This window comes from Artibeus jamaicensis, unplaced genomic scaffold (assembly GCF_021234435.1).
Source record: "Artibeus jamaicensis isolate MK-2021 breed Jamaican fruit bat unplaced genomic scaffold, CSHL_Jam_final contig_447, whole genome shotgun sequence".
Classification (NCBI taxonomy): domain Eukaryota; kingdom Metazoa; phylum Chordata; class Mammalia; order Chiroptera; family Phyllostomidae; genus Artibeus; species Artibeus jamaicensis.
The window spans coordinates 2,919,936-2,935,070 of NW_026521834.1; the positions used below are offsets into that span (position 1 = coordinate 2,919,936).

At 49.3% G+C, this 15,135-nt stretch overlaps 1 protein-coding gene across 2 annotated transcripts; it reads left to right on the plus strand.

The window, feature by feature from the left end:
• Window positions 1–3,447: 3,447 nt before the first annotated feature.
• On the plus strand, window positions 3,448–15,012 carry PKLR (pyruvate kinase L/R). 2 transcript variants are annotated; one of them, XM_037132515.2, is made up of 11 exons: window positions 3,448–3,579; window positions 4,737–4,919; window positions 10,721–10,812; window positions 10,907–11,038; window positions 11,180–11,366; window positions 11,728–11,998; window positions 12,121–12,271; window positions 12,553–12,705; window positions 12,800–12,966; window positions 13,906–14,087; window positions 14,645–15,012. In XM_037132515.2, the coding sequence occupies exons 1-11, from the start codon at window positions 3,474–3,476 to the stop codon at window positions 14,749–14,751; spliced, it is 1,731 nt and encodes a 576-aa protein (XP_036988410.2). In that variant the 5' UTR covers window positions 3,448–3,473; the 3' UTR covers window positions 14,752–15,012. The 2 variants fall into 2 exon arrangements, with proteins under 2 accessions (XP_036988410.2, XP_036988411.2); XM_037132516.2 differs by lacking the exon at window positions 3,448–3,579 and adding an exon at window positions 4,055–4,162.
• Window positions 15,013–15,135: the final 123 nt, after the last annotated feature.

The following is a 15,135-nucleotide window of genomic DNA, read 5'->3' on the forward strand; positions in this document are numbered from 1 at the left end:
AGCCTTTCGAGAAAATCCCGCCACAATATCACAGCACTTCCCATACTCCTCCTTCAGGCTCCAGGCCCTACCCTAAACTCTTTGTTTCCCAAATTCATCTAGGCTAACTTCAGTAAGTACAAAGAAAAAGGCCATACTCAGAAAAAAAAAAATCTATTCAAGTTGATGACAGGACACTGTGAATGGATTGAAAATCTATCAGAATAGGTAAACACAGCTCGCCTCCTCATACAACCACATCAAAATTATAACTAAATTAAGCCCTGACTGGTGTGGCTCAATTGATTGAGTGCCAGCGAACCAAAGAGTCTTCTGTTTGATTCCCAGTCAGGGCACATGCTTGGATTGTGGGCCAGGTGCCCATAGGGGGCACTTGGGAGGCAACCACACACTGATACTTCTCTTCCTCTTTCTCCCTTCCTTCCCCTCTCTAAAAATAAATAAATAAAATCTTCAAAAAAAGAAAAAACTATAACTACCATCACTCAGAATCTAGTTGAATGGAAGACTGACAACTATGGAATTAAAGAAACCACGTCCATCCAGACTGGTAGGAGGGGTGAAGACCAGGAATGGGCTGGTCCCACATCCACATGTGGTGGACAAAAATTCAGGAAGGATATCTCGGGATCGAGAAGTCCCAGCCCACACCAGGACCCCCAGCCCAGGGTTCCAGTGCCAGGAAAATGAGTCACCATAACTTCCGGCTGCAGGAACCAGCAGAAACTGAGTCAGTGGAAGAAAACTTCTGCAGTCCCAAGCATTTCCTCTTAAAGACTCTACACGTGAACGTGCCCAGACTCATTCCTTCTGAGCTCAAGCACTAGGGCAGCAGCTTGAAAGGCAACAGTGGCGCACAGGGAGGAAGTGAAGTGCCTGAATCAATGCTAGAGCTGGAGAACAGCTGTGTCCCAGACTGAAAGGTAGGCAGAGGCCATTATTGTCCCTATTGAACTGTGCCCCCAGAGAGCCACACAGCCAGCAAGCCGGTGCCGTGCCTGAGACTCCATCAACTCGACTAACACACTTTGCCCCTCCATGGAGATTCCCGAGGCTCCATCTCACCCAACTTGTAGCTATTAACAGTGGCTTTTCCATATGAATGGCTAATCTTTTCTTTTAAACTTTTTAAATGGTATTTTTAAATTTTATTTATTTATTTTTAGAGAGAGGGTTAGGGAGTCAGGGTTAGGGAGTCAGGGTTAGGGAGAGAAAAAAAGAGGGAGAGAAACATTGATGAGTGGTTGCCTCTTGCACAATCCCCAAAGGGGACCTGGCCCAAAACCCAGCCATGTGCCCTGACTGAGAATCAAACCAGCAATGCTTTGGTTTGCAGGCCCGCACTCAATCCACTGAGCTACACCAGCCAGGAAGTGAATGGCTAGTCTTGACTCATGTTTCACAATTTCCTATCAAACAAGCAAAGCCAGTTTCAGTGAGCCCCCACTGCCTTTACCAATTGCCAAGTGGCCCCAGGCATGGCACTAGCAGCAACCAGCCTAGATTCACTGCTTGGCTTTTCCTGGGAATCTTCAAGCCCAGCACAAGTAGCAGCCATCTCAGATTGCTCTATAGCTCAGGCAGGGTGTCCCCGGGACAAAACACAGGTGGGGGCTGACCTTGGCCTGTACCACCTGGGACACCTCAGGGCCAGCACAGCCAGTGGACAGCTACAGACCACATTAGAGCACTACCACCTTGCCCCTGCACAGCTGATCCTTCACAGAGGGCAGAGGTTGGTGGTCAGTTGTCACAGCCAATCCTTGCAGCTGACTTCCCACAGTAAATCCCTCCCATTGACTTGCTAGTAGCAACCAAGGTTCAACTACAAGAGGAGGGTGTACTCAGCCCACATGAAGGGTGCACCTCGAGTACCCAGCCTGGGTAATAGGGGAGGCTGTGCCACTGGACGCTACAGGTCACCTGCTACATTAGGCCACACTACCAAAACAGGGAGTCACAGCAGCTCTACCTGATACATAGAAAGAAACACACAGAGCCTGCCAAAATGAGGAGACAAAGAAACATGGCCCAAATGAAAGAACAGATCAAACCCCCATAAAAGAACTAAACAAAATGGAGATAAGCAATCTATCAGATGCAGTTTAGAACACTGGTTATAAGGATGCTTGAGGAAGTTAGTGAGGACCTCCTTAAAAAAAAATCTAGTCAGAAATAAAGGATACACTAATTGAAATGAAGAACAATTTACAAAAACACAATAGTAGAGTGAATAAAGCCAAGAATCCAATCAATGATTTGCAACATAAGGGAAAAAAAAACAACCAATCAGAACAACAAGAAGAAATAATAATTTTAAAAAATTAGGATAGTGTAAGCAGCTTCTAGGACAACTTCAAGCATTCCAACATTCACATCATAGGGGTGTCAGAGGAGAAGAGAAATAGCAAGAAAGTGGAACTGTATTTGAAAAAATAATGAAGGAAAACTTTTCTAATTTGGTAAAGGAAATATAGACGTGCAAGGTTAGGAAGCACAGAGAGTCCCAAACAAAATAGACGCAAAGAGGCCACTCCATCATAATTAAAAAGGCAAAGGTTAAAGATGAAGAGAGAATCTTAAAAACAGCAAGAGAAAAAGCAGTTACTTACCTACAGGGACAGTCCCCATAAGACTGTCAGCTGATTTCTCAAAAGAAACTTTGCAGGCCAGAAGGGATTGTCAACAAATACTCAAAGTCATGAAAAACAGGGACCTATAGCCAAAATTGGTCTACCTAGCAAAGCTATCATTTAGAATCGAAGGGCAGATTAAGAGCTTCCCAGACAAGAAAAAAATGGAAGGAATTCATCATCACCAAATCATTTTTATATGAAATTTAAAAGGGATTTATTTAAGAAAAGGAAGATCAAAACTATGAACAATAAATACATACATACCTATCAACAATTGAATGTGAAAAAAACTAAGTAAACAGAAACAGAGGCAGAATCATGGATTTGAAGAGAGTTTTGATGGTTGCCAGATGAGAGGGGTTATAAGGGAATGGGTGAAGACACAAGGGGATTAAGAAGTACAAATTGGTAGTTAAAATAGTCACAAGGATGTAAAGTACAGAGGAGGCAATATAGTCAATAATACTGCAATAACTGTGTATGGGGCCAGGCGGCTACTGGAAATATCAGGGAGACCACTTTGTAAAGTACATGATTGTCTGGCCACTGTGCTGTACACCTGAAACAAATACAAAATAATATTGAATGTAAGCTGTAATTGAAAAATAAATTTTTTTAAAAGAAAAAAATGTACCAGCAAATATGAACAAGGGGGGAATGCCAGAAGGCAGGGAAAAGAACCAGTAGGTCTGGGGAAGGGACTCTGTGTGGAGACAGAGGCAGCCTACTGGGTGTGCCCCTTTTCTTCTCTCTGGCTCTTTTAGATAAGACCAGCAGTTTTGTCTCCTCTCCTCCTCTCCCTGCACTCTGGGCAGCCCCAGCCCACACACTGGGAGCATGTCGATCCAGGAGAATGAGAACACAAAACCCCAACAGCTTTGGTCATGGATCTTCAAGTCCCAAAGGGACTTAGCAAAGTCCATTCTAACTGGGGCTCCAGGAGGTAAGAAGGGTCAACAGAAGTCAGTGAAAAGAGGGGGAAGAGCCCTGGCCAGGTAGCTGAGTAGGTGGGAGTGTCAGCCCCAAAGAACCAAGGTTGAGGGTTCAATCCCCTCTCAGGGTACTCACAAGAATCAACCAATGGGTGCATTGATGGGTGGAACAACAGCTCACTCTCTTGCTCTCTCCCAAATTAATACATTAAATTTTTTTAAAGGGGGGAGGAAGATGAGAATAGAATCAGAAGTGGGGGGTGGAGGGTGCAAAAGATGCATATCTGCTGTCTAGGAGGAGTTTTCGGAGGGTCTCTATTCATTGAGGTCTCCTCTGTGTTAAATTATGAACCCTGGTCTGGGCCTCTTCTACCAGGCAGAGAAGAACCCGCAGCATGGGAGCCATGGGGCACTCCCATGATTCTTGGACTCTGACCCCTGGTCCAAGGGGCTTTCAGTGACAGGGAGACACTGGTGACACTTTAACCAGTAAGCAGAACTGATCGCCAGCCCAGCGGGGCCTCAGCCCCAGTGGGGCAGCCTGACGGGTGGAGCAGATCACCAGAGCCCAGCCGGCGTACTGCAGCATGGAGGGTATGGCCAGAGCGGCTCCTCTGGGCTGAGCCAAGCTGCAGGACCTCGGGACCTGGGTGAAATAGAAACTGAAGGAGCTGAGGAAACTCAGAGGAGGGGATGGAAAATCCAGCAATTGGAAGGACAACAACAGGGACCTTAGAAAGGGGACTGGGTGATTCTGGGCCTGAATAATGAGCTATCAAGGCGGAGGCAGAGGCTGAGGCAGAGGGGAGTCAGCAGCCAAAGGGCAAGAAGTTGGGCAGTGTGGGGATCAGATAGCTGGACTTCAGCTTGGAGTTAGTCAGACCGGGGTGTGAATCCCATCTCTGTTACTGAGAAGCTTTATGATATTGGGCAATTTATTTAATCTTTCTCAACTTCTCTCTTTCCTTATCTGTAAAATGAGGATGATCGTAGAGCATTTAACCGTACCTGCTTGATAGGATCCTTGTGACTATGTAAGATACTGTATGCATAATGCCCAGTTCATAAGTAGAACTCCACAAAAACTGGAGAGCTGAGGGAAGGAATAGAGGGTGTGCGAGATAAAGTGGTGAGAGCCAGGTGCCTATGTGGTCCCCTTCTACTGCAGGGCCAGCGGGGTACCTGCGGCGGGCCAGTGTAGCCCAACTGACCCAGGAGGTGGGCACGGCCTTCTTCCAGAGGCAGCAGCTGTCAGCGGCAATGGCAGACACCTTCCTGGAACACCTCTGCCTGCTGGACATCGACTCGGAGCCCGTGGCTGCTCGAAGTACCAGCATCATTGCCACCATAGGTGAGCACCCTCCGTCCCCTGAAGCATTGCAGGGCTTTTCTGTTGTTGCAGGGCTTTTCGAGGTGCTTCCTCCTCTTTTGTCTCCTTTGAGACTTCATGAATCATTCATTCAAGCAAAAATTTTTAAAGGTTTTATTTATTTAGTTTTAGAGAGAGAGGAAGGGAGAGAGAACAATCTGTTGTTTCTAATATGCGCCCCACAGGACAGAGCTGAAGGAAACCCAGGCGCATGGCCTGGCTGGAGATTGGACCACGGACCCTTCCGTTTGTGGGAGAATTGCCCAACCAAAGAGGCCGCATGGGCCAGGGTGTCGTTCTGCAAATATTTGTTGAGCACTTGGTAGATAAGGTTTTGGAGTAGTAGATCAGTGAAATGAACAAAAATCGCTACTCTTGGGAAGCTGACAATCTAGCCAGGTGAGGTAATAAATAATAAGCACAATAAATTACTCTGTATGTTAGAAAGCGATAAATAAGAGGGGAGACCCAAAAACAGAATTTATTTATTAAAAAGTTGTGTATTTATTCGTACATGTTTCATTCAATCACCTTCAAAGTTCTCTCCATTTGATACAATACGCCTATCAAGACATTTTCTCCACTGCTCAAAACGGTTTTTGAACTTGTTGATTTTGATGCCTTTTAAGTGTTTCTGCCTATTTTTAAATATATTTTATTGATTATGCCATTACAGATGTCCCATTTCCCCCTTCATTCCCCTCCACCCTGCACACCCCTCCCCCCACCATTCCCCCCCTTTAGTTCATGTCCATGTGTCATAAGTTCTTTAGCTTCTACATTTCCCATACTATTTTTGCCCTCCCCCTGTCTATTTTCTACCTACAGTCTATGCTACTTATTCTCTGTACCTTCTCCCCCCTTCTCCTCCTCCCACTCCCCTGTTGCTAACCCTCCATGTGATCTCCATTTCTATGGTTCTGCTCCTGATCTAGCTATCCGCTTAATTTGCTTTTGTTTTAGGTGTGGTTGTTAATAATAAGTGTGAGTTTGCTGTCCTTTCACTGTTCATCTTTCTTATCTTCTTTTTCTTAGATAAGTCCCTTTAACATTTCATATAAGAAGGGCTTGGTGATGATGAACTCCTTGAACTTGACCTTATCTGGGAAGCGCTTTATCTGCCCTTTCATTCTAAATGAAAGCTTTGCTGGATAGAGCAATCTTGGATGTAGGTCTTTGGATTTCATGACTTGGAATACTTCTTTCTAGCCTCTTCTTGCCTGTAAGGTGTCTTTTGAGAAATCCGCTGACAGTCTGATGGGAACTCCTTTGTAGGTGACTGTCCCTTTCTCTCTTGCTGCTTCTAGGATTCTCTCCTTCATTTTAAGCTTGGCTAATGTAATTATGCTGTGCCTTGGTGTGTTCCTCCTTGGGTCCACCTTCTTTGGGACTCTCTGAGCTTCCTGTACTTCCTAGAAATCTAGTTCCTTTGCCAGATTGGAGAAGTTCCGCTTTATTATTTGTTCAAATAAGTTTTCCACTTGTTGCTCTTCCTCTTCCCCTTCTGGTACCTCTATGATTTGGATGTTGGAACGTTTAATGATGTCCTGGAGATTCCTAAGCCTCTCCTCATTTTTCTGAATTCTTGTTCCTTCATTCTTTTCTGTTTGGTCATTTCTTCCTTCTGGTCCACTCCATTGATTTCAGTCCCAGTTTTCTTTCCATCACTATTGGTTCCTGTACATTTTCCTTCATTTTACTTAGTGTAGCTTTCATTTTTTCATCTAATTTGCGACCAAAATCAACCAGTTCTGTGAGCATCCTGATCACCAGTGTTTTGAACTGTGCATCTGACAGGTTGGCTATCTCTTGGTCACTTACTTGTATTATTTCTGGAGCTTTGATCTGTTCTTCCATTTGCATCATAATTTTTTGGTAAGGTCGAGCCTGTTATATATGAGGGGCAGAGCTTTAGGTGTTCACCAGGGCGAGGCAACCACGTGGCTGGGTAGTTACCGCTGTATGTGGGGGTGGGGTCAGAGAGGGGCAATGGTATTTTTTCTGCTCTCACTTGGATTTCGGCCCCCTCTGCCACTTCCCACAAGCAAATTGGGCCCTTCTGGTACTGGTGCCCAGGTGTGTGGGCTTGCGTACCCTCCAGGACCCTGTGGGTCTCTCCAATGAACTCTCTGTGAGCCTGGGAGCTTCTCCCAGCACCTCAACCCCTGAAAGTTTTTCCAGCTGGTGCTTTTTGGCTTTAATTCCCTTCGTTGGATACCTGATTTGCACAGTCTGTCTCACTGCTCACTTCTTTGCCTAGTTTATCTGCGTGTGAATGTGTGACCCTGGTCAGCCAGACATCTTGTGCCCTCACTGGGTCCACCTGTTGCCACCCCATGCCTGGGATCTGCCAACCACCGCCTGAGCACCTGGGTCCACCGGCCACTTTTTCCTGTGCCCCTCTTACCGGTCTGGATGAATGGTTTCTTGCCGTCGGACTTCCATACAGTTCAATTTTCTGTCTGTTTTCGTTGCGTTTTGTTACTAAACCTTTGTTGTCTTTAAACTTGGTTGTGCAAGGAGGTACAGTATTTCCACCTGTGCCTCCATCTTGGCTGGAAGTCTCTACCATTTTTTTGTTTCATATCTTCTACCTCAGCAAAACGTTTCCCTCTGAGGACATTTTTTTCATCCAGGGAAACAAAAAAGTAGCTGAGGGCATGATTTGGATTTATAGGGAAGTTGGGGCATGGTGGTCATGGTGTTTTTTGGTCAAAAACTGCTGAACACTCAGCGCAATGTGGGCAGGTGCACTTGTAAATTGCCCATCATGAAATGGGCAAATTTTGTGAAAGAGTTTTCAAAAAATTCATGCCCTGGCTGGTGTAGCTCAGTGAACCAAAGTGCCCAGGCTATGAACCAAAGGATCACTGGTTCAATTCCCAGTCAGGGCACATGCCTGGGTTGTGGGCCAGGTCCCCAGTGGGGGCCATGTGAGAGGCAACCACACACTGACATTTCTCTCCCTCTCTGTCTCCTTCCCTTCTCCTCTCTGTAAAAATGAATAAATAAAATATATTTTTTAATTTCACTAAATCCTAACACAGCCTGTCATGACAACACCTGGTGGTACACTGATACAGATGTGTTTCTAGAATACTCACCCAGCAGGGGAAGTTGGTGCTACAAGAGATCTGCCATCCAGAAGAGCATTCTGGTTTTTTGGGGGGTCCTCCTTCTATTGACCTGGCTGGTATGGCTCAGGAGGTTGGAGCATCATCCAGTAACTGGAAGGCTAGAGGTCAAACCTCCAGTCCAGGAGCACATAGGAGGCAACCAACTGACATTTCTCTTTCATATCGATGTTACTTCTCCCTTCCTCTCTCCCTGAAAGCAATTAAAAAAGTCTTTGGGTGAGAATAAAAATAACAATAATACTAATAATAAGAGAAAGTGGTTAATACTATGAAAGAAAAAACAATAGAGCATGCTGAAGGTCGTCAAAGATGCCAGGGCAAGAAGTGATCTGCAGTCCTACAATCACAGACTATCAGAGAAGCCATTATTTAAAAAATTAGACCTGAGCAAAGATTTGAATGGGATGAGAGAATGATGGATTCAAACGTCTAGGGAAGAGTGCTCCAGGCAGAAGGAATGGTTGGCATGAAGACCCCAAGCAAGTCAAGAAGGCTGGGATGGTCAGAAACCATCAAGGGAAAGAAGAGTAGGGAAAATGTAGGAATTTCAGGGGAGGGTGAGATGATGTAGGACTTGGTAGAGTTTTTAGAATGTGAGTTGGGTTCCTCCGACTAAAATGGAAAACTACGGGAGAGTTTTGAGCGGGGAAACAACACGCTCTTACTTATGTTTTACAGAACCACTCTGGCTGCTATATGGAAAATAGATTGGAGGTGGGTTTGGAAGGAAGCGCAGAAGCTGCTCCTGCAGTATTTCTAGGTCAGACCAGGTAGTGGCAGTGGAGGTAATGAGAAATCATCAGATCCTACTGAATGTAAACTGTAATTAAAAAATAAAAATTTAAATTAAAAAGATGTATTTAGATTCTGAATGCATTTTGAAAGACTTCCCAATGGATTGGATGTAGGGTAGGGTGAGGGTAAAAAAGGAGTGAAGGATGACACCAAGGCTTTAGGTTTGAGGACTAAAAGGATGCTTTATCAGCTGAGCAGGAAAGACTGTTGTGGAAAGGTGGGGGGGGGAGGAGAGCAGGTGTTCAGTTTGAGGAAAGGTGACTTTGTGATGCATATTAGACACTCAAGTGTGACACAGAATAGGCAATCAGATACACAGCTCAGGGTGTGGAAAAGAGGTCTGAATTGAAGATATAAATTTGGGAAACAAAATTGGAGATATAAATTGTCAGCGTATAGATGGTATTTAAAGCCATAAAAATATTTGAGACCATCAACGGAGTGATAACAAAATGACAGAATGGGACATCTAATGTTAAGGGCGGGGAGGAGCAAGTGAGGCTGAGAAGGAGAGCGAGCAAGGCAAGAGCTCGTCCAGAGTGTGGTGTCCCAGAGGACAAGTGAGGAAGGTACGTGTCCAGTGCTGCCGATGGGCCAGCCAAGATACGGACTGAGAATTGACCATTAGATTCAGCAAAAACACTGAGATTCTTGGTGATCTTGACAAGGACAGAGGCAGTGGAGGGGATGGGGGTGTGGACACCTGACTAGAGTTGGAACGAAGAATAGGAGGGGACTGGAGGCAGCAAGTGCAGAAAAGTCTCACAATGAGTCCTGCTGCTAAGGAGAGCAAAGAAATGGGACTGCAGCTGGAGGGGGAATTGGGAATAAGAGAATTTTTTTGATGGAAGAAATAACAGCAGGTTTACCTGCTGATGAGAATGATGCAATTAAAAGGAAAACATTGATAACATCGAGGACTGGAGAGTGGCTAAATCTGTCTTTGAGCAGGTGAGCAGGAGGAGATCTAATGTGCAAATACAAGAAATGGCTTTAGCCTTGGCCGGTGTGGCTCAGTTGGTTGGGTGTCATCTGGCAAACCAAAAGGTCGTGGGTTTGATTCCTGATCAGGGCACATGCCTGGGATAGAGATTCAGTCCCTAGTCAGGGCGACTGCAGGAAGTGACGGATGGATGTTTCTCTCTCACACCAATGATTCTCTCTCTTTCTCCCTCCCTTTCCCGCTCTCTAGAATCAATAAAGGGGGGGGGGGGGAGAATTGGCTTTAGCCCTGGATGGTGTGACTCAGTGGACTGAGTGCCCGCCTGTGAACCAAAAGGTTGTGGTTCAATTCCCAGTCAGGGCACATGCCTGGGTTATGGGCTGGGTCTCTTGCATGTTGATGTTTCTCTCCTCTTTAAAAGGAAAGAAAGAATTAGCTTTAGGTAGGGGCTGGAGAGCTTGGCTCTCAGTTACACAGCAGAGTAACTGTCAACAAGCTTGTTGCCTGTCAACAAGCTTGTTGCCTGTCAACAAGCAGAAATGGGGTCCAACTCAATTCTCCTCAGTCAGAATGAGGCCTATCAGCTCTACAGCCCAGTACCCACTCCCTGCTGTGCCTCGCTCATACCCTGGGGTTAGCCCCAAACTGCAGCGCTTACCTCACTGCAGACACAGTTACCTCCTTCAGACCTAGCTGAGGACGCCCCTCCAAGCGCCTCCTCCTCCACACAGGGCTGCCTCCCAAGGTGTCGGCTGGAGAGAGGAATGTAGTTTCTGACTTGTGAACAGAGATTGGTCAGGGAAGAAAGGTCAGGTAACAAGACTTCTGTGGCACGCGGTGTCTCAGAGGGCGGTGGCTGTCTCTCCGGTTTGGGGAGCAAGTTGTCTGAGCGAACTCTCTGGTTCCAGGGCCCGCATCTCGCTCCGTAGAGCGCCTGAAGGAGATGATCAAGGCCGGGATGAACATTGCTCGACTCAACTTCTCCCATGGCTCACATGAGGTTCGGGAAGGGGCCACAGGAGGCGGCGGGGTTAGAGGATGCCTCGAGGTCCTGGCCACCTTCCCTTGAAATCTCCACTCGGTTCTGTCACCAGTACCACGCTGAGTCCATCGCCAATGTCCGAGAGGCGGTGGAGAGCTTCGCGGCTTCCCCACTCGGCTACCGACCGGTGGCCATCGCTCTGGATACCAAAGGACCAGAGATTCGCACCGGGATCCTGCGGGGGGTGAGAGGCGGTCCGGTCCGGCCCAGCTGGTGCGGGCCAGCGGGTCCAGCGTGCGGGGCACTGACTGCAGGGCGTGGAGGCAGTTGCCCAGGGGGCGGGGCGTGGGGAGGGGCCAACCTCGGGTCGTGGCTCTGCCCCCAGGGCCCGGAGTCGGAAGTGGAGCTAGTGAAGGGCTCCCGGGTGCTGGTGACCGTGGACCCGACGTTCCAGACGCGAGGAGACGCGAACACCGTGTGGGTGGACTACCCCAACATCCTCAGGGTCGTGCCGGTGGGGGGCCGCATCTACATCGACGACGGGCTCATCTCCCTCGTGGTCAAGAAAGTCGGTATGGACGCGCCTCCCGCGCGCGCGGAGCTGGGTGCGCGCTCTCCCCGCGGGCTCCCGCATCTGCCCTGCGCACCCGCCCCGCCACCCCGCAGGCGTCCTAACCCAGCTCGTCCGGGGAGCCCCCAGCATCCAGACTCCTGGGCTCACCCTGGCTTGGGGCTGGACTGGCGGGGCAGTCGTTTCTTCCACAGAAGTCCACCCGGTGCCCGTTCAGTGTGGAGCCCAGGCCGAGAGCAGACGGACGACTGGAATGGAACGCGGTTCCTAATCCCTTGAGGGGTCCAAGCCCCTGTTCCCTGCGCCTTGGCTCTGCTCGCGGCCTCGCCCCTGACCTAGGCTGGCTCTTTCCATGCCCACAGGCCCAGAGGGACTGGAGACCGAGGTGGAGAACGGCGGCGTCCTGGGCAGCCGGAAGGGCGTGAACTTGCCGGGCGCCCAGGTGGACTTGCCAGGGCTGTCGGAGCAAGATGCCCGGGACCTGCGCTTTGGGGTGCAGCATGGCGTAGACATCATCTTTGCCTCCTTTGTGCGGAAAGCCAGCGATGTGGCTGCGGTCCGAGCTGCTCTGGGTCCAGAAGGACAGGCCATTAAGATCATTAGCAAAATCGAGAACCACGAAGGCGTGAAGAAGTGAGGCATGGCCTTTGTTCCCTGTCAGGCCCTTAACAGCCCCCTAGCTCTTCCTCTTCTCCCATCTCCTTTCCCCAGCTTCTCCTGGCTCTTCCCCAGCCCTGACTGCCCCAACCACCCAGGTTTGATGAAATCCTGGAAGTGAGCGACGGCATCATGGTGGCACGGGGTGATCTGGGCATCGAGATCCCAGCAGAGAAGGTTTTCCTAGCTCAGAAGATGATGATTGGACGTTGCAACTTGGCGGGCAAACCAGTTGTCTGTGCCACACAGGTCTGGAGTGAGCCTGAAGAGGGCAGGGGCACTTTGTGGCTTTTGGGGACACCTGAGGGTGAACACCTGCACCTTAGCTCTATAGCACATTTGGCTGTTCAATGTTTGATCCTCAAACAATGAAGTTAGGGAGAGATACTGTGAGCCCCTTTTTCAAACAATGACACCTTTTGTGGCTGTGATCCTGGCTTTCAGGGCACTCTGAGAGTGTGGATGTCAGAGAAGTAGCTTCCCTGATCGGAGTGTGGCTCCCACAGCTCTGACATCCAGATGTCCCCCAGATGCTGGAGAGCATGATCAGTAAGCCCCGGCCAACACGGGCAGAGACGAGCGACGTGGCCAACGCTGTGCTGGATGGTGCAGACTGCATCATGTTGTCAGGGGAAACTGCCAAAGGCAGATTTCCCGTGGAGGCCGTAATGATGCAGCATGCGGTAGGTGCTCATAATGCAAGGCAGATGGGCTGGACAGCCAAGTCCCTGCAAAACCCAGCGCCCCTGCCCAAGCCTGACCTCCTGGTGCCTGCAGATTGCTCGGGAGGCAGAGGCTGCAGTCTACCACCGGCAGTTGTTTGAGGAGCTGCGCCGGGCAGCACCGCTGAGCCGTGATCCCACTGAAGTCACTGCCATTGGCGCTGTGGAAGCTTCCTTCAAGTGCTGTGCTTCAGCCATCATCGTGCTGACCACGACTGGCCGGTGAGAGGGACTCCGTGAGCACCAAGACAAGCCTTTGGGTCAGGGGTGGGTGGGGATGGGTCACAGGCTTATGGGTTATGTTTTGTCATGGGAGACGAAGAATATCATTCTGGTGCAAGAGGAGAGGTAGCTGTGAGATCCAGGGCTGGAAGAGGTGGACCTGGAGCACACAGGAACTGCACCAGTGAGCTCCAGGGGTAGAAGGGGAAGGCACAGCATTGGACGCATTGGCTTCCAGGCCATTTGGGCTCCTGGGCTCGGGAGCAAGTCCTTTGCATTTGGCCCACAAAGTCTTACCCTGCTGAGGTGTTGCAGAAGGGCCCAGACCCAGAAGCTCTGAGTTCAAGTGTTTGTTCTGAAATGACACCTTGGGTAGGTTACCCAGGCTCTATATGCTTCCTCATGGGCTTGTGAGGATTAACCAGAGACCTTTTTAAGGTAAGTACTATATATTATCTTCTCAGAAAGGTTTTGTTTCTCAAAGAAGCTTTTTGTTACTATTTCATTTGATGATGTATCCTTCATTATATCTTTTGTGTGGTAGGAAAGGGGAGTATTCTTTTTTTTAAGATTTTATTTATTTATCTTTAGAGAGGGAAGGGAAGGAGAGAGGGAGAGAATATCAATGTGTGGTTGCCTCTCGTGTGTTCCCTGCTGGTAACTGGCCTGCAACCCAGGCATGTGCCCTGACTGGGAATCAAACCACGATCCCCTGGTTCGCAGGCCCCTGCACAATCCACTGAGCTACACCAGCCAGGGCAAAAGGGGAATATTCTTATACCCACTTAACAGGCAAGAAAAACCAAGGCCCAGAAAAATATGACCGACCGAACTTGGGTCACAGAGCTTGTCACCGACATCTGGAACCAGAACCCAAACTCTGGTTTCCTGATTCAGCTCTCTCTCACTCTCTGGGTTGACCTTCTCTGCCTCCTTCAGCTCAGCCCAGCTTCTGTCTCGGTACCGACCTCGGGCAGCGGTCATTGCTGTCACCCGCTCTGCGCAGGCTGCCCGCCAGGCCCACCTATGCCGAGGAGTCTTTCCCTTGCTTTACCGTGAACCTCCAGTGGCCATCTGGGCAGATGATGTGGATCGCCGGGTTCAATTTGGCATTGAAAGTGGTGAGTCCTCTAGACTTCCTCCCCACCCACCCTGGGTTTGTATCATGACCCCCACTCCCCACTTTCCACACCCACTCTAAGGGCCTTGCCTCTATCCTCTGGTCCCAGATTTACTGTGAGGTTCAGTAACACTCAGAGATATTTTGGGCTCTGTGGGGCGTGCAGAGGGGAAGAGGGTAGAGGGAGAGAGGTCAAGATCTTTCCCAAGAAGTCAGCCCAGCTGTCGCCTGCACCAGGTGACTGGAGCCCGAGTGGGACACGAGGAGCAGGAAGTGAAAGGAGAAAGAGGACCTAGTCCCCTGTCGCCAGAACAAAAATCTATTTTGAAACTGGCTATGATCATACTCCACCTCTTCCTACTGGCCTAGCAACACAGATGGACAGATTTGCTGCTTAGCAACACCCCCATGCCATCCACAGACATACCTGCAGTTCTGATATAACGCAGCAGTCACATTTCTTGTGGCGCTACCTGTTAGAAGGTGGTAGCTGGCTGTCATCACGGGGCTGGCCTGGGTCTCTCAGTGGGTGGTGGTTGTCTTCTTCCCCTGCCCCAGGAAAGCTTCGTGGCTTCCTTTACATTGGAGACCTGGTGATTGTGGTGACAGGCTGGCGACCTGGCTCTGGCTACACCAACATCATGCGAGTGCTGAGTGTGTCCTGAGATGCTCCTCCCCCTCTGACCCAGCCAGCCCTGGACCCCATCCCTCCACTCCACGCCACCCACACCCTCCGTCTGTTTTGTCTGCTCCCAGGCTCGCCCATCCCCCCTCGCCACACAGGCCCGCAGAGTCTGGCCGTCCGGCAGCTCCAGTGCTCTCGCCCAATGCTCTTAGCTGGACCCTAAGATGCTCTGAGCCTTTAATCCCAGCTTAACCGGCTAATTCTATTCCCCCAGGCTTCCCACAGCTGGAGGGGGGGGGAGGAGAACAGGGCAGTCATGTCCAACCTCCTTAAATCCACTGTTTTAGAAATATTTCATATCCATAGAGTCTGATGTTCTTGTGTGTGGCCTTCACGGTCATCTGATTCTCTCCCAAGGACAGCG

Coding starts and splice junctions, on each gene's coding strand:
- PKLR (XM_037132515.2), top strand. CDS start 3,474: ATGTCGATCCAGGAGAATGAGAACACAAAACCCCAACAGCTTTGGTCA. Junction 3,580..4,736: donor TCTAACTGGGGCTCCAGGAG/GTAAGAAGGGTC, acceptor CTTCTACTGCAG/GGCCAGCGGGGTACCTGCGG. Junction 11,039..11,179: donor GCACCGGGATCCTGCGGGGG/GTGAGAGGCGGT, acceptor CTCTGCCCCCAG/GGCCCGGAGTCGGAAGTGGA.